The sequence below is a fragment of the Eumetopias jubatus genome, unplaced genomic scaffold (genome assembly GCF_037043125.1).
Source record: "Eumetopias jubatus isolate StellerSeaLion01/CBP00866 unplaced genomic scaffold, mEumJub1_p1.0 scaffold_13, whole genome shotgun sequence".
NCBI lineage: Eukaryota > Metazoa > Chordata > Mammalia > Carnivora > Otariidae > Eumetopias > Eumetopias jubatus.
The window spans coordinates 3,350,167-3,372,371 of NW_028274819.1; the positions used below are offsets into that span (position 1 = coordinate 3,350,167).

The 22,205-nt window shown below is 58.2% G+C and overlaps 1 protein-coding gene across 1 annotated transcript in view; it reads right to left on the reverse strand.

The window, feature by feature from the left end:
* Positions 1–525: 525 nt before the first annotated feature.
* CTTN (cortactin) overlaps positions 526–22,205 on the reverse strand; it is a 31,322-nt gene continuing 9,642 nt past the window's right edge. The window contains exons 6-17 of the mRNA XM_028118201.2: positions 20,053–20,163; positions 19,421–19,475; positions 18,572–18,682; positions 15,870–15,980; positions 15,254–15,364; positions 12,992–13,047; positions 10,487–10,556; positions 8,235–8,383; positions 5,787–5,876; positions 3,589–3,733; positions 2,813–2,884; positions 526–1,680 (exon numbers count right to left, since the gene is read on the reverse strand). Coding sequence (XP_027974002.1) covers positions 1,544–1,680; positions 2,813–2,884; positions 3,589–3,733; positions 5,787–5,876; positions 8,235–8,383; positions 10,487–10,556; positions 12,992–13,047; positions 15,254–15,364; positions 15,870–15,980; positions 18,572–18,682; positions 19,421–19,475; positions 20,053–20,163 — 1,218 coding nt within the window. The 3' untranslated portion in view covers positions 526–1,543. The remainder of the gene's footprint in view (positions 1,681–2,812; positions 2,885–3,588; positions 3,734–5,786; positions 5,877–8,234; positions 8,384–10,486; positions 10,557–12,991; positions 13,048–15,253; positions 15,365–15,869; positions 15,981–18,571; positions 18,683–19,420; positions 19,476–20,052; positions 20,164–22,205) is intronic.

Genomic DNA, 22,205 nt, shown 5'->3' on the forward strand with positions numbered 1-22,205 from the left:
CCCCTCCGCCGCCACGGTGGCGGGACCCCAACGCAGAGGCCGTGACCGAGAGCGGACGACCACCCGGCTGGGCGGTCCAAACCGGCTCACGGAGTCTGTCGGCCCCATGACACCGACGCCAGCCTCCACATGCCCCACGTTCAGCGGCTGCTTCGAACCTCAGGGTACTGCACCCCAGAGAACAGTGCCTTCAGCCCCACTATAACCACCTCGGGATTTACTGTGAGAACTCTTAATTCCAAAATGATTTTTAAACAGATGGGGTTTTCTATTTTGCTTGATATTCCTGTCTAAATAATATCAGAGTGTAAATACATTTCCCTTCATAAAAAGTGCCCTTTAAGAAGCATGCTTCTTAAAGAGGGAATCTTTAGTTTGTCTAAAGCTGATAAATTAAAGATCAAGGGTCAGGAAGCCAACTTCGAAGTGGAACAAAGTGACCAATACCAGAGGAACATCAGCAAGCAAATGGATCAAAAAAAGTTTATTTTGAATATTTAATTTAAAAAAAAATCATACCTATGATGTGTGCTACAGAAACTTAGATACAATAATTGCATATAAAACCCGACCTAATTGTGGTAAAGCAAGGATTATGCAGAAACGTACTTGAGGAAGTAGATGCTCATGTCCCCAACACCCAAGACACCGCGACAGAATCTTCCGGAAAGGCTGCCCCGGACCGTTGCCAGCACTGACCTGGCCTCCCCGGCTCTCAAGAGGGTGATGTGCTCCCAGGCAGCGTCCACGGGGAGCATCCTGGGTGAGAGAACTCACTCTCTGCTTCACTCTTTAGCCAAGTCAATCGATCGCATTTGACTGTCAAATGCGTGGTATTTTGGCACAACAAACACGAGTGCCTTGGTGGAAAAAATGTTTCTGGCAGGGTACGACAGTGAAGGCGCCTGCCTTCCCGCGGCGGGGGGGCCATCCTCTGACCCAGCAGACACAGGGCTCAGCCGCAGGGGGCCGCCGGGGGCCGCCCGGGGAGGGCCGTGTGCGCAGCACTGGGTGACGCTGCTTCGGGGGCAGGAGCCGCGACAGGAGCCGCGACAGGAGCGGCCCTCCTGGCAGCAGGTGTCAGGAGAGGGACAAGGGAGGGAGAGGAAAGAGCGCAGGTCTGGGGAAACACGAAGGCGCTCCCACCCGGAGCTAAGGCCGCCGCCCGCTGCACCCCTGGTCTCAGTCCCAGCCTCCCGTCAGCCCCCCCTCTGCTGGGGACAGTGACTCCCGCCCGACAGCGCAAGGCCGGTCCGAGCACAGGCAGCGTGTCAGGGGTCCCGACCGCCACCGGTGGGGCGAGGACAGCAAGCACTCAGGACAGCCGAGGGTCCCTGAAGTGGCTCTGACAATCAATTTGGCAGAAATGAAAAATGCCTTAAATGCGTAAAATCGATTACCCAAGTCCTCCTAAGGCGTGTGATTACAACATATTAGCGAATTCTGTGGCATGAGCATTTCCAAAAGCGTCAGCAGAAGGATCACATATAAAAGCGGTTTGTACAGCAGCCTCCGATCCGGGCACCGGCCTCCCGCCGGGCACCTACGGCCGCAGCTCCACGTAGTTGGCCGGGAAGAGCCCGTACCTGCCCTTGCACAGCCCGCGCCACCAGCCGTCATCAATCATCTCTATGTTGGTGATGATGTCGTCGGGGTCGAAGGAGATTTCGTCGTCGCCCGCTAGGGGAGAGGGTAGAGAGACAGGAGGGTGACACTCTGACACTGAGCCCGGCCGGTCTGCTGGAAGGGGCGCGCTCCGGCAGCCGCTGGAGGGGCTGGTGGCTCCCGGCTGGGCAGCAGAGCGAGCCTTCCCACAGAGCACGGCCTTCCTTCCGCTGCCCTGCCCTCCCCCGCACACATCAGCCCCGAGCACGCGAGCCAGAGCCCATGCCCAGGCTCCCCGGCGCCAGGCTTCTCCCATTCTCCCACTGGAGAGCGTGCTTACAAGGCGCCAAGGAGAGCCTAGGAAGGAGCCCGAGGTCACGGCTGGGGCGGCAAGTACAAGGGTAAATGTACCATGGTGTAAAAATTTACAGATACCCAATTTCACAAAAACCACACCCATGCCAACAAGTGTGTGGAAACAGGTGTAAGTAAACAGGAGGTGCACATGCTCTTCCTAGGGCAGGATGGAGGCACCACGAGCAGGGAGGGGGACGTGGGCATACCCCACCGGGGGCTGGCAGTGCACTGGAGCTATGGCCGGCAACCTGAAGACGCCCAGCATCTTGGGAGGACCACACAACAGCCCTCAGCAGCAGCAGGAGAAATGCTGGCCCGCACACTGGACTGGGGGCGGTGGGGACACCGCAGTGTGGGACAGATGGAGGGGCCCGTTGTGTGCTCCGCGTAGTACACAGTGAAGAGCAGGAAGCTCTCCCGGGACCACCCTGTCCTTGGGGCAGGGCCTCGGGCGGGCCGCGGGTCACCCCAGGATGAGGCCATGGGGTGGATCAGAGACAACCGGTGCAAACGGGAGAAGAGGTGGCTGGGACAGCCGGTAAAAATGGCACCTGCAGCAGATGTCACGGTGTCTCAGGGCTGACCCTCCCACTTGGAGGATGGAGTGTGCTTTGGGGTGGGCAGTGTCCTCGGTTCTGGAGAGTTCACACTGGGGCCTCTGGGGGGCCTGGGGCACCCCTGTGGCTAAGAGTAACCAAAGGTTCGAGGAGACATAGAGATGGCGGGGAAAATGGGAGTTTCTGTAACTTTGAGATTACTTCTTAAAAACTGTAATAACGCTCTGGGAGTCAAACTCCTAAGAGCAGCATCAGCGGAGAACAAGCACCAGGTAGGAATGTGGGTCCCTCACCGGCCTGGTAGTCATACAGGGCGACGGCCGTGATCCCAAGGTCATTTTCGTATTCGTCGTAGGTGTTTTCCTCTGAAAATAAACCGAGACAAGAGCTGAGGGTTAACCAAAGTGCTCCCTCGCCTTTCTCAGCCAGCCCTGCCTGGGGCACCGACCAGCAAGAGAAAGGAGTCCGGGTTTACGGAGCAAACCCACCCCTTCCCAACGCGGACGCCAGCCGGGGCGTACGACGATCTGGGTGGGCACTGAGGCAACTTTCAGAGGACGGGCTGTTAAACTGTACGTATTTGGCACTCGGGGAAAAGCCAAGGCTCTGTCCTAAGCTGTGCTCTCGGATGGAGTCAGGCTCAATCTGCCCAAATATAGGGAAGGAAACCTCATCTTTAAAGATGAGAGATGGACTTGTGCGTTCATCCCACTGAAACACATATAAAATGTTTCCATTTTATAGAAATCACCTTTAAGGACCTCAAGATGCTCTGTCTTCCTGGAGCTGGGCTCTGCCCCGAGCTGCTAGGGAGAGCAGCAGGGACCTCTTCCTTCACACCCCTCCCTGCCCACCACCCCGCAGCAGCCGGGGCCCTTCCTGGAACGCCCACGGGAGGCCATTCTGAGCCCCGGGGGAGAGGGTTCTGGCGCCCTCCCAGCGGGGGAGACGAGGACCCCACCAGCACAAGCGAGGGGGGGGGGCGGGTCAGGCCACGGGGAGACGGACGCCACTTTCACAGAGGCGCAGAGACAGACAGGGATTTGGTGGGACGCCCCTCCCCCTGTACCTGCTTGATAGTGCCCGGGGGCCTCTGTGGCCTCGTAGACGGTGTCCGAGGCGTAGGCCAGGCCCTGCTGGCTGCCGGCGTCTTGGTAGTCGGCCGCCTCCATGCTGTACACGGGCTCGGGCTCGGCCTTGAATGAAGCCGCGTCCTGGGGAAGGGGAGGGTCAAGGAGACATTTCCTGTGGCCCACGCTGGGTCCCCGACACAGGACTCCTTCTTAGTTCCAGGGGGGTCGCAGCATGGACCCGCGGGTGAGGAGGCCCTGTCTGCTCACGTTTTGAGAACGCTCGGATTCTAATCGTGGCACAGCGCCGCTAAAAGGACCACATGCCGTCTCCTGCTGAGCAACCCCACCATCACAGCCCCCGACACCCCAGAGTCCTGCAGCGACGAAACCACGCGGCCTGTGGGGAATAGCACCGCCCCGAGCCGTGCCTGCAGCTGAAACCCAGGGCCCGGGGCAGGTGGGCCCGTGAGTAAAGGCCCAGGCCGCCGAAGCTGCCCAAGGCGCCCAAGGACCCGCCAGCCCTCCTGTGCTTCTGCCGCGCGGCCTCGCAGCCTCACCCCCAGCCGGCGGGTTCGGGTCTGCCCACGTCCTCCAGGGGAAGGGGAGAGGGGCCAGTGCGCCATGCATGGGCAAACGCAGACACCCACAGGAAATCGACACCGGGCTGTTTACAGTTGTCGTGATTTCTGACTCTGATAGAAGCAAGTGGCTTTAGTCCATCTTTCTGACCAGGGACCATCTGAAGGCACCGTCGGGGGCTCAGAGAGAGCAAGGGACACGCAGAAATGCCCCAGTAAGAACCAGCAGGGTCAGGCACCGGCTTTCGCTGGCAAAGGGCCGTCGTGGCTCGGGCAGCCTGTGAGAGCCACTAGGGAGGCCACGGAGAGGGAACTCGGCATCCAGGCCAGGCACCAAGCCGCTCAAGGGACCAACCGCAAGAGAGCGACAGGCCCAGAGCCTTCTTTGGTCAAGTCTGTGCTGGATGTGCAGGGGACGCCCTGAGGGTTCGAGGCCAGGTCATGGTGTGGGAGCACCGCGCTGGCTGCCCCGCGGATCCCGAGCAGGTCAGGGGTGGGGGGGAGCCCCCCCTGGCCTGCCCGGTGGCACCCTACTCCCTATCCTCTCGAGTCAGCAGCGCTGTCCCCGGCGTGTCACGTGGTTCTGGCTGGGCTGCCGGTCACAGGACCTACCTGCCCTCCCACTAGGGACAGCAAGTCACTCCAGCCTTCTCCAAGGACCGACTCCTCAGTGACCGGCCCAGCAGCGGAACAGGACAAGGGGAGAGGGCTCAAGGCCCCTCTTGCCACTGGGTCACGAGCCCCAAGGCCACGCCACAGTGCCTGTGAGTCCAGGAGGACACAGCCACCACGAGGGGGCAGCAGCTCACAGAGGGCCCTGGTGGCACTGTGCCTATGCCCCCGAGACCCAGGCCTGCTGCCCAGAGCTGCCCGGCTCATGAGCTACCGGACACCTCACCCCTGCAAGTGTCAGCAAAGCTGAGGCAGCTTCTGTTCCTCACAAGCCAGGCCTCTGAGGACGTCCCGGTGAGAGCGGCGGGCAGGGGGCCCAGGGCAGTGGCCAGGGCAGAGGGGACGAGACGCAGGGCTCGGCCAGGTGTGGTCACAGGGGCAGCGGCAGAGAGCCGCGATGGAACGGGGGGCAGGGAGGCGGGCAGCCCAGTAACTCGGAGCCCAGGAGAGAAGACAGGTGTGAGGGATGCGAGCGGGCGGTCACGAGGCACCGAGGACGGGAACGAGGGTTACGGACCAAGGACAGTCGCCGGGGAACACTGCGTTCGAGAGGCACTGAGGGAAGGAGAGCTGGGGCGGGCAGCTCGTGTGGAAGGACGGCAGCTGGGGGCCGGGAAATGGGTCCCCGGAAGGGAGTGGGGCCAGCGTCAAGTGCTGCAGAGAGCAGTCGAGATGAACTAGAAATCGTCGACGCAGCATCGGGAGCCCCGCCCGGGAGGCGGGAAGGCCAGCGGGGGCAGCCGCACACACAGACAGGCTGGACGTGCGGCACGTGCCCCCGGCACTCACGAGGGCTCCTCCCCAGGCCATCCCCTCGGGGGGGGGGGCACCAAGCAGAATGGGGTAGGGGACCCCTCCATGCACGGTGGCATGGACCTGGGAAGGATGCGTTCGGGGGGGGGGGGGGAGTCAGACTCATTTGCACACTGAACGAAAACACCAACCTCATAGACGGGGCTTGGGGGCGGTCTCTCCTGAGCCGGCTGAGGAGTCGGGGAGGCTGGGGGCGTTGGCTTCTGGGCTTGGGCTTGCTCCTGTAATTGAAACGCAAACGCCGGTCAGAAGACTACCAGAAAAAGGTCCACCCAGGCTTACGTGACCGCGCTCACTGCCAGAGCAGAGCGTGGGGAGTACGAAGCATGGAGACTCAACACCCACAACCGTAAGGACAAGGTGAAGTGTAAGTCATGCATCATCAATACCCAGGACGTCAGGGGCCCCCAGTCCTCCTGCTGCAAACCACAGGGGGCAGGCAGGCTGCCATCCTGTACCAGGTCCAGACCTCGGATAGGTGACCAGACGAGGACCTTGAGGTTCCGAGCTGCCGCTGCTGGGACTGAGATTTCTGGGGACCTACAAATGGGGTGTGTTCTGCACGTGGGACATATAGGAATCTTTGGGGGCCAGAGTGTGGGCTGTAGTGGACAGAAAAATGGAATCTCAAAGACACGGACACCCCAGCCCCCAGATCCCAGGAGGAGGCGACCTCACAAGGCCAAAGGCACTGACGATGGAAGCATTTACGGACGGGAGGTGGGAGACAATCAATCCCAGTTTCCCCGGGTGGGCCCGACATAACCACAGGGATGGTTCTAGACGGAGGCAGGCATGTGAACGACCCATCAGAAGAGATCACCACAGAGACAGAGGCTGGAAAGGGCCCCGAGCCTGGGAACGCGGGCGCCTCTAGAAGCCGGAAAAGGCCAGCAAACGGGTCTCCTCTGGAGCCTCCAGAGCCGTGAGAGGGTCCATGTGTGTTGCTCTGAAGGAGAGTCTGGGATCGTGTGGGATGGCAGCCCCAGAAAACCCGTGCGGACAGCCTGGCATCACAGCGGAAGAGACAGGCCCGCGAGGGGCCCGCACCAGGACGGGGCGGAAGCAGGACCTGAACCTTCCCCGGCCTCTGCCCCGCCGGGCTGCCAGTGGGACAGTCAGGTTCACAGGCTGCCTGGAGCCAGCCCCAGCTCAAACACCCAGGCCCGGGTGTGTTCCCGGGCAGGGGTCCTGTCCGGGCTGGCTCCACATGCATGGCCCGAGACCCGGGCTGCCACTCGCACCTGAGCTGCCGCACGAGGGTCTGGGACGGCCCCTCTCACAGCTGCTGGCCACAGAATAATTCTCACGGCGAGCCAGCAGGACCCGAGAGTCAAGCACGTGTGGATTCGTGCTCAAGTACCGCCACCAGGAGCGCCCCACGGCCCAGAGGACTCTGGAGTGAGGACTGAGCTGGGAGGGCTCCCGGGGGCCAGCAGAGGCAAGGGGTAGGGGCTGAGGTGGAGGACAACACGGCAGAAGGGACAGCAAGACAAGGGAAAGCAAAGGCGCCAGACAGAACCACAGTGACAGGCGTCCGCAAGCCGCCCGCTCGTCCTGCGCCGTCCAGATGCTGACGGGACTAGAAGTCACGACGCGCAGGCAGAAAGTGAGAAAGGCAATAATTACTCGATGAGACCGAGCTGTCGGGAAAAACGCCTTGTAGTCTGTATATCCATGCACCGAACAACCAACAAAACTTAACTTGCAAGCTCCTTACTTGGGAAGTTTCTAGCAATCACGGAATTGACAAGACGTAATTACACAAGCTGGCTCTTACTCGGCGTGTGACGGAACCACCTTCGGGGCGTATTTAGTTCACGTCTCTGGTGCCCACGGCACGTTCATTTCCTCAGTCCCCCGTTCCCTCTCGATGGGGGTCCTTAGAGCCCTAACTACTGATTTTGGGGGGGGGGGAGACGTCTATGGAACGGAACAAAGCTTTCCAGTTTACAAAAGAACTTCATGGGCTTTATCTCTGATTCCGCTCCACAACTACCCGGGAGCGCGGCAGTGGGTTCTTCCGTCCCTGGCCCGCAGGAGAAGGCGAGGCTGCAGCACGGAGAGCCCCAGACACAGGCGGCCTGCTCAGCAGGTGGCAACCAGAGCCACGGACATCCAGGCCTGGGGAGGAGGCCGAGGAAGGGACAGGCCCAGGTGCTCCCGCTCTCCTCCGGCAGCCCCCGTTCCTGCCTCCTCGGGCGGACAGGAGGCCAAAGACGCGCGCACACAACAGATGCAGGTGCAGAAAGACGCGAGGGTCGAAAAAGAAAGCAGAGAGCGGCTCTGCTCCTTCACAGGGAGTTCCGTCTGTACTCTCGGCCTTCTCCCCAGGAGGAAGGGGCTTCCAGAAGGCCACAGGTCAGAACGGAGACCGCCAGGCACGCGTGGGGCCCGGGGCTCCGCGGAGGGAGACTCTCGGAGGCGGGCGGGCACGGGAGCAGCACCGGCTAGTACCTGGCGGTCAAAGGCCCCGCCATGCGTGTGGCTGACAGTTACAGTTCCTAAGAGCAAAGCCTCGAACTAGGCTTCCAACGTTTTCCGCGGAGAACCGTCCGGGCCACGGGCCCCACACTCACATGCAGCTGCCTCCGGGCCTCCTGCTGTTCCTGTCGCTCCTTGGCGAGCCTCTGGGCCCTCTCGGCCTCTGCCTTCCGCCTGTCCTCCTGCTCCTTCTCCTTCGCCAGGTTTTCAAAGTTCGCTCTAATGTTGCTTGTTCTGCTGTTCACTACAGAGGGGAGGAGAGATGCACGAGGAGAGATGCACGCTGGTCAGAGCGGCAGTGTGTCCCCCCAGTCACGGCCCCGCGCCAGGGCGGCCCGCCCCATGGGAGCCAGCGTCGCGGGCAGCCGTCCCCCAGCGGCCGGCTCAGCCTGCCCGTCCCAGACCGGCCTCGGCGCCTCCATCTCCAGCGCGCCCTGGAGGACTGCCAGACGGCGGGAGCCTGGTATCTGTAGTATTTCACACTCCCAGTGGCCCTGGATTCTCACCAGCACACACTCAGGAAGGCAGAAATACATTTTCCCTAACGATGCCCTCGATGACACTGTACAAAGCACTGATGTTGTGTAAATCTCAAGCCTGGCCTGTACATCTGCCAATCCCCTGTGGGGGGTGGGAGGGGGCCACAGAAGCAAATTCTGCGCCCGTCTCGAGGAAAATCATTTGTGCGCTAAGCTGCAAGTTGCGCTGATTCTTCATGGAACATCATTTTGCCCTGAAACAACTGACAAAGTACGGGTGTGCATCTTTGGTATTTGGCAGATGTTCTCTCTAAAATGAATCAACTCAGTCTACCATGTCAAGAAAAACGGCAGTATCGGGCGCCCGGGTGGCTCAGATGGTTAAGCGTCTGCCTTCAGCTCAGGTCATGATCCCAGGGTCCTGGGATCGAGTCCTGCATGGGGCTCCCCGCTCAGCGAGGAGCCTGCTTCTCCCTCTCCCTCTGCCTCTCTCTCTGCCTCTCAGAAATAAATAAATCAAAAAAACATTAAAAAAAACAAAAAAAAAAACACGACAGTATCTACTGTCAATGGGAAAATTCAAGCTTTCAAGAAAAATCAGAATGGTTGAAAACCTGTATCTGCTCCGAGCACGACAACTTCCCAGTTCCATTAAGGACTCTGGTAAGACTGATGATGATGTGAATGAACGTCACTGGGGAGACTACAGAATGAAAAACGCAACATTGGGAAGTCGGCTAACTCAACGGTCTAGTACTCTGCAAACGTCCAATGTGTGTTCCAGAAGCATGTGGCAGCCTGTGAGAGAGAGGACCCGCTGGGAGCACCAGGAAACCACGGCCCGTCCCAGTGCAGGGTCGTGAAGGAGCAGCCGCAGCTAGGGTAACGCCCTTCTCTTTTCCAACAGCGTACCTGGGGGAGTCCAGAGCTCCTTCCTAAACATCCTTTACCACAACAGATCGAATGCAGAAGCAGCTTAAGAATAAAGGTCTTTGAGAGAGGAGATTTACAGACACACAAAGCAATGCCACGCTTCTGCGTGTGTTTTGTTTCAAAAATGTGGTTATTTTTTCCATAAATAGTATTATGACGTTAACATGATGTTTCCTTGTTTTTAAGTGCATTAGTAAAATCTTAAATTCTTGTGTTTTAATCCCACTACAGCAAAGATCAAGAGACAAAAGCCCCACAAACGATCCCTAGGAGTGTCAGAGTGTCCCGAGACCCCCAAGTCTGGGAACCGCTGACCTGTGGCATCCACAGGAAACAATGGGGACGCTCTGCCTCCTACCGTCCATTTACCACTTTCTATACATTTCCCCCAACTCAGCAATGCTCCTCAGGGTGTGGCCATGCGGCTGAAACGGGTGGAGGGCACCTTCTCTGGTGGCAGCCAGCTCTGAAGACAGGCTGGGAGCAGCCTGGCACAGGGCCCAGAGAGAGAGAAAAGGCGAAGTGTCTACTTCAGCTTCTGCACAAGCGAGCAACACGCTCCTCACATCACAGCCGCGGCCGACTGGCCAGCCAGGGGCATCTGCACGCGCTAGAACCTCCCAGAACCTGGTCCCTGGCAGTGAGGGGGACCCCTGCAGATGGGCGGCTGGCCCTGCTCTGCTTTGGGAGGCACCCCCCCACACACAGACCCCCACTGGCAGAGCGCTGCAACATGCTGCGCGCGAAAGGAGCCTCCGAACATCCGCGGGGACACGCAGGCCTTCCGTCAAGGCACAGCCAAACCCCCTCCCCAGGTGAGCAGAACAAGGGCGCTCTCCCTCGCTCCCAGCCCACGCTGTGCCCACGACAGGAACACCCACGGTGTGGAAGTTCATCCTGGGAAAACCGCGGCACTGGGGTCGGCCACGACTTACCCGCCTCAACGGGGACGGTCTTCTGATAAGCAGGGGCCACCTGGGCAACATCCTCGAACGTGGAAGCGTTCTACCAAGACAGAAGCGGGGAAATCAGGGGAGCGCCTTCCTTCCTCCTCACAGCCTGCAAGGGTTTCTACCTCACCCGAATGTGGGAGCCTGCCCTGCAGCTTCCAAAAGAGCCAAGAGTGCCCAGAGGTCTCACCTCCGCCTCTCTGCCCACACACGAGGGCAACAGGGCGGTTAAGACTACCCCGTGTGATGCTGTACCGGAGGGGACGTGTCGTCACGCATCTGCCCAGACCCACACAACGTACGACACCAAGAGCAAAGCCTGACATCATCTAAGGACACTGCGCGATGAACACGTGTCCGCACAGGCTCCTGGGCTGTAACAAGCGCATCCCCCTGGGGGGGGGGGGCTGTGCATGAGGGAAAGCAGGGGTGTATGGGAAACCTGTTGCTTTGTCCCATTATCTGCTAAAACTGCTCTGACCCCTCCCCACCAAAATACATATCGGCATTCGTGCAGTCATAACCCGACGATGTGCTCAAGCTCCCCCACCCTCCCTGGCCACCGAGAGAGGCTTGCGTGTTTGCGGGGACCCCGATGCCTCTGCTCTGCCAGGGACAACACCCTGGGTCACGCTGGAACCTCACGGGGCCTGATGCGCGAGATCCCTGCTTTCTGTTCTGTAGGGGACCCAACTCTGTCACAGCAAAGGGGCAGTGATGACCGTCCATCCAGAGGTGGACTCAGACGCACACAGACAGGCTCACAGGCCCCCCCCCGCCCCCCCGGCCATCCTCAGTTTCCCCGTGAGTAAACACCTCCTGGAGAAACACGTTTGGGACTCTGGACACGGCTGCTTTTCTGCCACACAGAACAAGGAAGAAGGGGGCCCAAAGGAGGCGAGCAGCTGAAGCTCACCCACCACGTGAAGCTGAGGGTGAGCAGCTGCTCTGAGGGGTGCAGCATGGGCGGCACAGGGGACGCGACCCAGCCCGCTGCCCCCCGTCCCCGACCTGCCCTTCCAACCCAGCGGCATCCAGTCCTGGCGCCTGCACACCCAGGGGTCACTGAGCCATCCCTGCCTCACCTCCAAGTGCAGCTGCTGGGCTGCCCTCAACAAACCCTCTACCTCTTCCCAGATGCCTGCCCAAACTGCCATGTCTGCCACGCCTCTTTCCAGAACGGTCTCGGACGCCCACTCCCGCAACCTGGAGCGAAGAGGGTGTCTGCAGCCTCCGGATGGCCCCCTGCTGCTCGAGGGGTGACCGCCCCGTCCAGCCAGTTCTCCAGCACGCTGTGCCGCTTGAGGTCGTCTCTGCCACCACCCTGGGGGCTTCTGTCCCAGCTGTGCTGTCTCCCCAACACCACGACCCCCCTCCTCCTTCCTGACCAGAACCCTCTCCTGCTGCTACTCCCCAACACGAACCCTGCTCTGTCCCCTGGTCCAGCCTGCAGGACACCTCTCCCCCATTTCCATCACCCCCAGGGACCACTGCAGACCCAAGTCCCAGGGACCCACCTCTCTCAGGGACAACCTCATGTCACCGCCTGGCTCTGACCCCTTGCGCACATTGACGGGAACCCGGGTCGTCCCCACCCCGTTCCACGTCTGTGCCCTGCCACTCATTCCCGGGGCCCACACACGGTCACGTGGCGGGGTTCCCTGGTTAACGATGTCTGTGTGGCCAGCTGTGAGCCCCACGGAGCAGGACTGCAGGAGGACCAGCCCCGTCATCAGTGACCAGGGGCCAGGCCCAGGACTGGGCAGGACGGCCTGACTTCGTTCAGCTGAACTAAGGGGACGGAGCCGCTCCCAGTCCCCAGCGTGGAGCTCGTAGGCCCACCACACTGACGTAGCCGGGCTGCAAGCTACAACAGCCATCCGACAAGTGCTTACGACCGACCCGCTGAGGCTCTGAAGCTGTCGGAAGGGACAAAGTCCCCGGCAAGAGGAACGGGGAATCCCAAGGGCACGCTGTAGGAGGTGGCCCAGCACTCAGGCCCTGACTCTAGACACTGTGCTGTGCGCCTTCCGCAGGAGGCCAACGTCCCGGGTCTGCGTGCTCCAACGTGGAGCCAGCACTCACGCGTGGCCGTGAGCTCTTCTTCCGTGGCCCGTGTGACCAAGGAACCCAATTTCCAATTTGGTTTACTACTAAGCTGAATTCAGAGAGCCACACCTCTTGGGCCTGTCATGTTGGCCTAGAGTTTAAATGGCCGGGTTCCAACGGTGGTCTGGCCACACGCCCAGCTATAAAACCGGTAGGGAGAGTATCTGCCTCACGGAGCGGCCGTGTGCAGCCCAAGACAGGACACCCCTGGCACGTGAGGCGAGGCCTGGCACACAGGAAGCACCACTCCAGGGTCTGTCCTTCTGAACACGTGAGCCAACACCCACCAGAGACCATCCCTGGAGCAGCACACAGCAAGAGCTCCGTAAATTCCCCAACCTATCCACAGAAAATACTCGGCCCTGGATTGGAAATACTCACCTTATCCATCCGATCCTTCTGCACCCCATATTTTCCGCCGAATCCTTTGGAGTAGTCTGAAATGTGGCACAAGACAACACTTACTCTGAGGTCGAGGACCAGCACAGTGCGGCCAGCAGAGGCATGCAGACAAAACCAGAAACAGCCCAGGAAAATGCACCCAGCGCGGAAAGAAACGAAAACAGCCAAACAATGAGTCTTTACTTGCAAGGCTGTTTTGTTTGTACCAATGGTATTCAGGAAGCAGGCAGGCGTGAGGCAGAAAAGAGGCGTGTGCATGCTTTCCCGCATTCTCCCAAGGCACAGAAGGGGTGCCGGGCGAGGGCTGGAGGCAGTGAGAGCGAGGAGGCCACAGCACAGGCTGGGGAATGCACTGCTTCAAGAGCACAGTCTTCCGCCGGCTATGGCTGACCGGCCGCATCCCTTCCTGCGTCCTGCTCCACTGAGCACTACAAGGAGGCTCAACCGAAGGCTTCTCTTGCTTTTTGAAAGAAAAACAATTCCACGGGGAAATTCTACCGGCAGAATACTTATGTCCCGCAACACAGATCTACGTGACCGTCACGCCGTCGTGCAGCCCTGGTGCTACGGGAGAGAGCCAAGGCCGTCCCCGTGCCGTCTGCCGGACAGACCCGAGTGCATGCTCCTGCCCCGCTGGGACCCTGGCACCGGACGCCTGAACTCTGCCCCCGGAACTCAGGCCAAGTTTGGACGGTAATTAAAGAAGGACAAATGCACTGGCCAGAGTCCCAATATCTCCATCTAAAGCTTCCCCATTTCTTTTCAGTTTTGAGCACATACTGTTGGCTCTGTGTGAAGAACTTATACGTAGATGGTGTCACCCAAAAAACAAAAACAAAAACAAACAGAAAACATCCCCACCCCAGCCAAAGACACCACCACAAGGGAAACACAGAAACCACACAGAACACGCCGGCCCCGGGCCCCTCGCTGCCACCTTGCCTCTGGTTGAAGGCTCGGGACCAGGAGGAACCAAACAGCTCACTGGGTGACTCCCAGCAGTCACGGTCAGCAGCAAGAGCTCTTGGAGAAGGTTGCTGGGCACCCCGCCCCACCCCTAGTCATGTTACGGGGTTAGGAGGACATTACCCTGCAAACTACTCATCTTACCAAACACAAAGTTCTAAGGGGCAGAGGGGCAGAAAGGGGTGCAAGTCAGAATCATTCCAGTGTAAAACTGGGTTGAGAACACCCACATGCCCCTGACAAGGGACAGCGGCTAACTCGGAAGGCTGAGCCCCTGAAGTCTGTGCTAGAGGTGGCTGCACCGGAAGGGGAGGCGGGGGCGGGGCTGGTGAGCAACTATGCCTTGCTGGGACTCGTGCTTGGCCAGTCTCTCCTTGTAATCAAACCCCACAGCACAGGAGTCCTGCCTCTCGGACTGAACACCAAATCTGCCTCCAAAACCAGCCTTATAATCTGAAAATCCACCAGCAACAGTGGAGAAAACCGAGAGAGGAAACACAGTTTGGTTAGAATCGTATTAGCAAGTGCAAGCATCAAACACATTGTTTAGAAAGCAGGGCTCTACAGAGTGCAGGGGCTTGGAGCCGGTTCCCGGGCTCACGAAGAGGCCAAAGTCGGCTCCGAGGTTACGGGACACACTGAAACTCGAAACACTTCAGCCAAGATCTGAAAATAGGTTAGGGACTGCATCTGAAATAATTCAGAAAAGGCACTCCATGCTTTGAGGTTTCCTTCTGGGGTCCTACCCGCGCTGCAGACACGAGAATGCATCTCTGTGCGTGTGGAGAGAGAGACACGTTGTACTCAAGTATCACAGGGTCCCGCGGGTCGGCCCCACTTCCCAGGGTGCTGGCTGCAAGGGCGGGTGCGAAGCCGGGGCACACGCAACGGGGCCTCCACCCCACCCTGCAGCCTAGGTCCCAGGGACGGTGTTCGTTCTGACGAGAACACGCTTCCAGGCGGAGGCAGCGCCCCGCGGCACACTCTACCAACGGGAATGCACACACGGGCAGACAGCAGCGTCCCCAGGATGCTCTGGGAGCACAGGTGGGCACGGTGTCCCCTTATCAGCAGCTCCCGGGGGGCGAAGGGGGGCTCATTGCTACGCTAGCTGGGGAGCATTTCAAAAATGTGGCAAGCACAGGACAGCCCCAAACGGTGGAGAGAAAAATGACACACGACAGAAATGTAGCAAAAACGTAGCACACTGATGGACCTGTGGACGGAAACAAACTTCTGGAATGATCTCGGGAGGAGTAGGCATAATAAATGTACCTTTCTGGGATTCGTGCAGTTGCAGTTTCTCCTGGTGATCCCAGCCAAGGGCACATTTGTCTTGTCTGTCTCTCTGTACACCGAATTTTCCTCCAAACCCTTTCACGTAGTCTACACGCACAAGAAAAGGCCACAATCTAGCGTTAGTGGGGAGCCCGGGCAGTGTGTTCCTGATACGATGAGACCCACATAACCTGCTAAACCCGTCCTCTCTCTTCCTGCAGGAAGGAGGCCTCGCCGACTGTGTCTGAAAAGCAGCCTAATCTGTGCTCTCAGCACCATGAGCACACAAAGGACCCCGCGTACGAAGCTCCAAGGCACGCAGCCTAAAGCAGCCCCCACGAGCGACCGCTGTCTCCCCGTTTACAACACAGACGTGCGACACACGGCCATTAGTACGGACAACTGCTGGGGCACCAGGGCCAAAGACGCGTCAGGATATGGTTTCTTCATTTAACAGCTGCGCTTGTGGACTTGCTATATTTCAACCTGCGGTATTTAATTAAAAAGAGGCATCTACTTTAGGGGTTCCCAGGGACACTTTCCCTTTCTGTTCTGGCCAACACTCGTCATGCTACCAGCTGCCGGCGAGAGGAGAGGAGAAAATGGAAGGCACCTCTCTGCGACTGGTGCTTCTCCGTCCTGCCCTGGTACTCGAAGCCCACGGCGCTCTTGTCGACCTTGTCCTTGTCGATGCCATACTTGCCGCCGAAGCCCTTGGAGTAATCTGCGAACAAGAAAAGTACTGTTTATATAGCAGCAACACAATCGGTGAGCTGATCTGAGACAGTACTCTTATCACCCACTTAAAAACAAAACGATACAAACCAAAAGTCTTGTAGGCACACTGTAAGACCACTAACACGGGAAACACTGGGAAGTGTCATTTGTATATGTAACAACGGAAACGTGAAGAGGGGCCAGTATGACGGATTTTAACAATTGTCTTATCTTTCCTGCATTCCAAAGGAGATCACGAAATAAACGTGTTAGATGTTGGCAGGGATGCGGAGAAAGGGGAACCCTCCTCCACTGCTGGTGGGAACGCAAGCTGGCGCAGCCACTCGGAAAACATTTCCTCAGAAAGTTGAAAACAGAGCTACCCTACGACCCAGCAATTGCACTACTGGGTATTTACCCCAAAGATCCAAATGTAGGGATCCGAAGGGGCACCTACACCCCAATGTTTATAGCAGCAACGTCCACAATAGTCAAACTGCGGAAAGAGCCCAGATGTCCACCAACAGATGAATGGATAAAGAAGAGGTAGTTCATATACACAATGAGGTATTACTCAACCATCAAAAAATGAAATCTTGCCATTTACGAGGACACGGATGTAACTGGAGGACACTGCACTAGGTGAAATAAGTCAGTCAGATAAAGACAACAGTCACATGATCTCACTCACATGTGGAATTTAAGAAACAAAACAGAGGACACTAGAAGGGAGGAAAAGATAAAACGAGACCAGAGAGGGAGACAAACCAGAAGAGACTCTTGACTCCAGCAAACACAACGAGGGCTGCAGGAGGGGAGGCGGCTGGGGGGCTGGGGTAACTGGGTGACGGGCCTTAAGGAGGGCAGGAGAGGTACTGAGCATTGGGTGTGATATGCAACCAATGAATCACTGAACTCCACCTCTGGAACCAGTAATATACTGTGTGTCATTTAACTGAATTTAAATTTAAAAAAAATAAAAAGGAAAGAAAGACGTGTGTTATGAAGCTTCTGAGAGTGAGATGAGCCCCGGAGCGGTAGCGGCCAGCTTTCACGAGGTCGCTCTGCCTCACCAACTAAAGCCAGCAGAAAGATACACACGGAGCAGCTTCCAGAAACACCACCACTTCTACCCAAAGCGACGTCACTGACATACGTATCTCGACACTTAAGCACGGCTCCCCCAGGGCCACTCTCAGAACAGACCACCAAGATCAGACCCTCAGAGGGAGGCCTGGGCTGTAGAGGAACCTTGTCTACCCCACAGGCTCTGCCTTCCGCTCCCCAACTTCCCAGAGGCAGCTTTAATTCTTCTTCACAGGCTCGTAGGAGAGAAGGTCCAATAGCACTGAGCGGATCCGAGAGCAGGCCCCGATTCGCAGGCTGCGTGCCATACCGGGCAGCAGAGGACAGGCTTGCCCCAAGTGGACAGAGGAGGCTGAGTTGAAAGTGACTCTGCACGACACACTTTGTGCCGGGGCCATGGTCTCAGGACAGGCGGGCAGGCCTCGTGTGACAGGAAGTGTCGCCGACGGCAAAGCAGAGGCCCGGCTGCCCCGTAGGCCTCCCGGTCGCGTCCCTGCAAAATGCCCAGCCAGCCGTGCCTCCAGTGGGGGACTTCTCTTTTTGTCTCTTAAGGCAATCTAGGGTTTTAAATAAGACGTGAGCCCTCTGTTTTTACATATAAAATTTAAATTATAAAATTTACATGTGTGGGGTGCCTGGCTGGCTCAGTCGGCAGAGCATGTGACTCTTGATCTTGGGGTTGTAAGTTTGAGCCCCATGCTGGGTGTACAGATTACTTAAAAAAAAATTAAATATGCAGGCCACACGAAATAAACAATGCAGAAGAACCAGGCATCCAGGGCCTCCGTGGGAGGGACCGCATCTGTAAACCCTATATGGAGACACCCCTCTCCAGGCAGGATTCCCAACGGAGGGAAAAATCAGCATGGCAGGTGAGCACAATATGCAGTAGCCACTATAATTTTAAACTCAACGTCCTAGGGGCGCCTGGGGGGCTCAGTCGTTAAGCGTCTGCCTTCGGCCCAGGTCATGATCCCAGGGTCCTGGGATCGAGCCCCACATCGGGCTCCCTGCTCCGCGGGAGGCCTGCTTCTCCCTCCCCCACTCCCCCTGCTTGTGTTCCCTCTCTCGCTGTGTCTCTCTGTCAAATAAATAAAATCTTTTAGATAAATAAATAAATAAAATAAACTCAATGTCTTTTTGACCCTACGATTCCTTTTCTAGAAATTCACTTTTTTAAATAATCACGTACGTACATGAGACACGGGGACAAGAATATTCACTGTAGTCGATTTTTAGCTTCAAAAATCGTAAATGACCTAAATTCCACATTCTAAAGAGGAATGGTTACGTGTCTGCAGCTTCTCCGCACGACGGGGACGGAGCGGTCAGACGTACGACAAAGCCCTGACGCTCACCTGAACAGGACAAGAGCGTCCCCAACACGCAGTGAAAAAGGCCGCGCAGGGTCCCATGAGCCGCCTGGCACGGGGGAGAAATTCTCCCGGTGCGGACGGACGTCTGTGCGCACGGGACACAGCGGGAGGAAGGCAGGCGCCGCGCTGGCCTGACCTTTCTGCGACTGGTGCTTCTCCGTCCTGCCCTGGTAGTCGAAGCCCACGGCGCTCTTGTCCACCCGGTCAGCCTGCACGCCATACTTGCCGCCGAAGCCGCTCGAGTAGTCTGCGGAGACAGGGCAGCAGTCGGTAAAGAAGCCCGGTGACAGGCTCAACTGTCACTTCGGCTCGTTGACCGAGCAAGACAAAAACATTTCGGAGCCAGGACTCAGCAAGATATCAGCACCCGGTTTAAAATGTCCCCCAGGGTCACCCACGAGTGACCCCCAACTCCATCTCCAGCGCGGTCCCCGGCAACCGCGAGAGGGGCGTGTCTTTCTCAACGGCACATGTGAGCTGTGGTCCCACTCGGGCAATTAATCGTCTGATTAAAGCAAGCTGTGCAGCTCGTCCCTTCCCGAAAGGACGGGGAAGGTCCATCGGGGCCAAAGGGACACAGCGCCCGCTCCCGGAGCCATCCGATGACACGCAAGACACAAAAGTAAACCCGTGCACAAAAAAGGCTTTGAGAAAGTGACATGCTCCCGTTTCCAAAAAAGGCTCTACAAGACCGGCACGACTTGAAGGTCAGCCAGCGCCGTGTGAAGACCACACGCACAGTAAAGCATCAGTGAGCTAGGGCTCAGGTTTCCACTGCTGGGGGACAGTGAGCTTTCCACCAGCCACGCCCGAGACCGGACTCTCCCCGGCCAACGCCGCTCGGAGGGAGAAAAGGCAGCCTCTGCCACAGGCTGGGAGGCGTCAGGGTGACACGCGACCCGGATGCTTAGAGAGCACAGCCCTGCCCAGGAAAGCCCCTCCGGCGACAGTGCTCTCGCCCCCACCCCAGCACAACGCAGCTTACCTCTCTGTGAGGCGTGTTTCTCGGTCTTCCCCTGGTATTCAAAGCCTACAGCGGACTGCAGGTACCACAAAAAGGGAAACACATTTTTAAATGCCTCCAAATCTGTTCATCTGAATCCACAATACATACGAAATTTTTAAAAACACGAACGTTATTTTTTGACCTCCGATTTCCTAAGCCAGGTGCAGGTCTAATCAGTGCCCAAAGCCCTGGTGTCTGACATCTGTGGGGCCAGGGACCCGTGGGCTGTGCGGGCCAAGCTGCACAGCAAGTTCCACTCGATTTCCAGCCCACAATGTCAACCTGGGACAACACCCACTGCCGCATGTGACCTTGCTTTGCACGTGAGCTCTTCCAAGAGCAACACGGACATCAGGCACGAGAACAGCAAACGGCAAGAGATCCTTACACGTTCCTGTTCTCAATTCTTAGCCCAGCCAACCAATCATCTCAGAACCTGGCAGGGGTGGGGGGGGTGGGGAGGTGCTTCTAGGAATCCTGCCGTCAGAACGCCCACCCCACAGTACCGAGTCAGAGGCATCTCGTACTACCGTGACAGTCCCAGCAGACTCCCCAGTCTGGAGAGAGTGGCCCAATCACCTGGGCGCTAGTTCCCACGATGCCTCACTCACCTGGTCAACTCTGTCCACCTGGACACCAAACTTGCCTCCAAAGCCCCGGACGGAGTCTACCTGGGAGCAGTGCTTGGAGAGCTTCGACTGGTACTCGTGGCCCACAGCTGACTGCAACAGGGTGTGGAGAGGGGGTGTTAGCTGCCGGCAGCCCGGCTGCACCGGCCACCCCTGCACAGGGACCATGCGGCACCAACCCCCCGCAGCCTGGGCTGGGCTCCTCCCTGAAATACACACAGTGTGAACACTGGCAGAGGGGGCCCCAGAGCTGCCCGAGACCCTGCCAGGTGGGGCCTTTGGATGCAATGGGGACAAGGCAAGGACCCCGAGGTCAATTCGGCCCCGAACCTGGCCTGCGACACCCGGCCTGCCCACGGAGACCGCTGGCCCGAGTTACTTGCTGGCTAAAGCGAGGCACATTGGTACCGCGTGATGCGGGAACGGGGACCAGAAATACCTTGCTAACGGACAGAACTGCGGACAGCGTGCTTCCGTTACGACACACATCCAGCCACTAGTCTACCAAGCGAGCACCCGGTGCAGGCAAGGAGCGGGCGCCACCACATCCCCACATGGGCCCTCGGCGAAGGAGGCGAACTCAGCCGCCTGCCGTGCAGACCCCGTCAACCATGGCCTCTGGGCTACACCGGGTACCCAGCTCGTTGTAAATAAAGTCTCTAGAACACAGCTACATCTCCCCATTTGCATACTGGGCTGCTTCTGAGATTCAGCCACCAAATTCAGGAAACTGCCAGAGACCCCACGGCCCACAAAGCTGAACGCACTTACTACCGAACCCTGAGCAGCCCCCAGCCCTGCCCAGCCTCCCGGCACCCGGCTCTGCCCCCAGGGTGGACAGTGACCACGGATGGCGGGGCCCTGTGACACAGCACGGGGACGGCACATCTGAACCCTCCTTCTAGCTCCGACAGTCACACCGCCCGGGAAGCACCCCACAAATGCCCGCTGCTTGTCTCCGGAACTCCACCAGGACACCTGGGTTCAGGCTGCACTAAAGCAGGGTCAGCCCCACCGATGACCCTCCGTAGGCAACTCAGGATTCCGTTCTGGCCGTATCCCAGGGGAAGGAGCAGTGGAGTCTTCCTGTAAGCAGAATAATCTTTGGATTCCTGTCTCCTCGCCCTGAGTCTGCTCAACGTCAGTACTGACCAACAAGCTCTGAGACACGCCGGCCACCGGCAGCCTCCAAAGACCCCCCCCAGAGAGTGCCGATAGGGCAACCGTGAGGTGCAGCCTGCCGAAGGGGTCCCCCAGCACCAATCTCAGCAGAAAGAAGTGAAAGAAGTTTTAAGAAAACTTTTCTAAAAATGTAGCCAGAGTGACAGCTTGGCAATTTTTCTAAACTTGTTCATCGACATGGACTGACGCCACTGACAAAAGTCATGTTTGTAACCAGAGGTCAGCCCTGGGCAGGGCACCGTCTGGATGCACACTCCAGTGCCGGGGTGTGGCTGAGACCAGGAGTGAGGCCTGCCACCTAGGCCGCGGCCAGCTCGACCCTGAGTGAAGGGCAGGGGGCCTGAAAGCCACACAGACAGGGGCCGGCAGCTGCCTCGCCTGCCCAGACCACACACCTCTGGCAAATCCGTGCCTGCCCGAGATGGGTCTTAATCTGAAAGTCTTTACTGCGTTGTCCTCAACTCTTAACACAGAGATCTTAGAGCTTTTTCCAGCTTCTGGAGAGAACAAGTTACAAGTAAGAGTTATTTGGTTTGGGAATCTTCATTATTTCTGACAACAGCTCCAATCACGCCCCCAGGAGCTGCAAGCTAGCCTCGCCTAAGTGTGCAGTGAGGCACGGAGGGAGGAACCACGAGCCACATCAGCATCCCCACCAGGTTCCTCTTTAAGGGGCGCCACCCATTCCATCAGCCCCAGAGGCACGAGGGTGTTTCCCTGAGCCGTCTGGGGACCGCTAACATATCGGCCAGGGACGTGCAGCATGTGCACTCATAAGACGTCCCTGAGCACCTTCACAGTACCCGGCCAGGCACCAGGTGAGGACAGGTCTCAGCCCTGAAGAGCCTCCACGGAAAGGTGGCAATGTGGAGGACGAGCAGAGAACAACAGGGAGAAGGCACAGGGGAAGGGCCGCTGCAGGCTCGGGGGGCGGGGGCGGCTCCTCAGGGAAG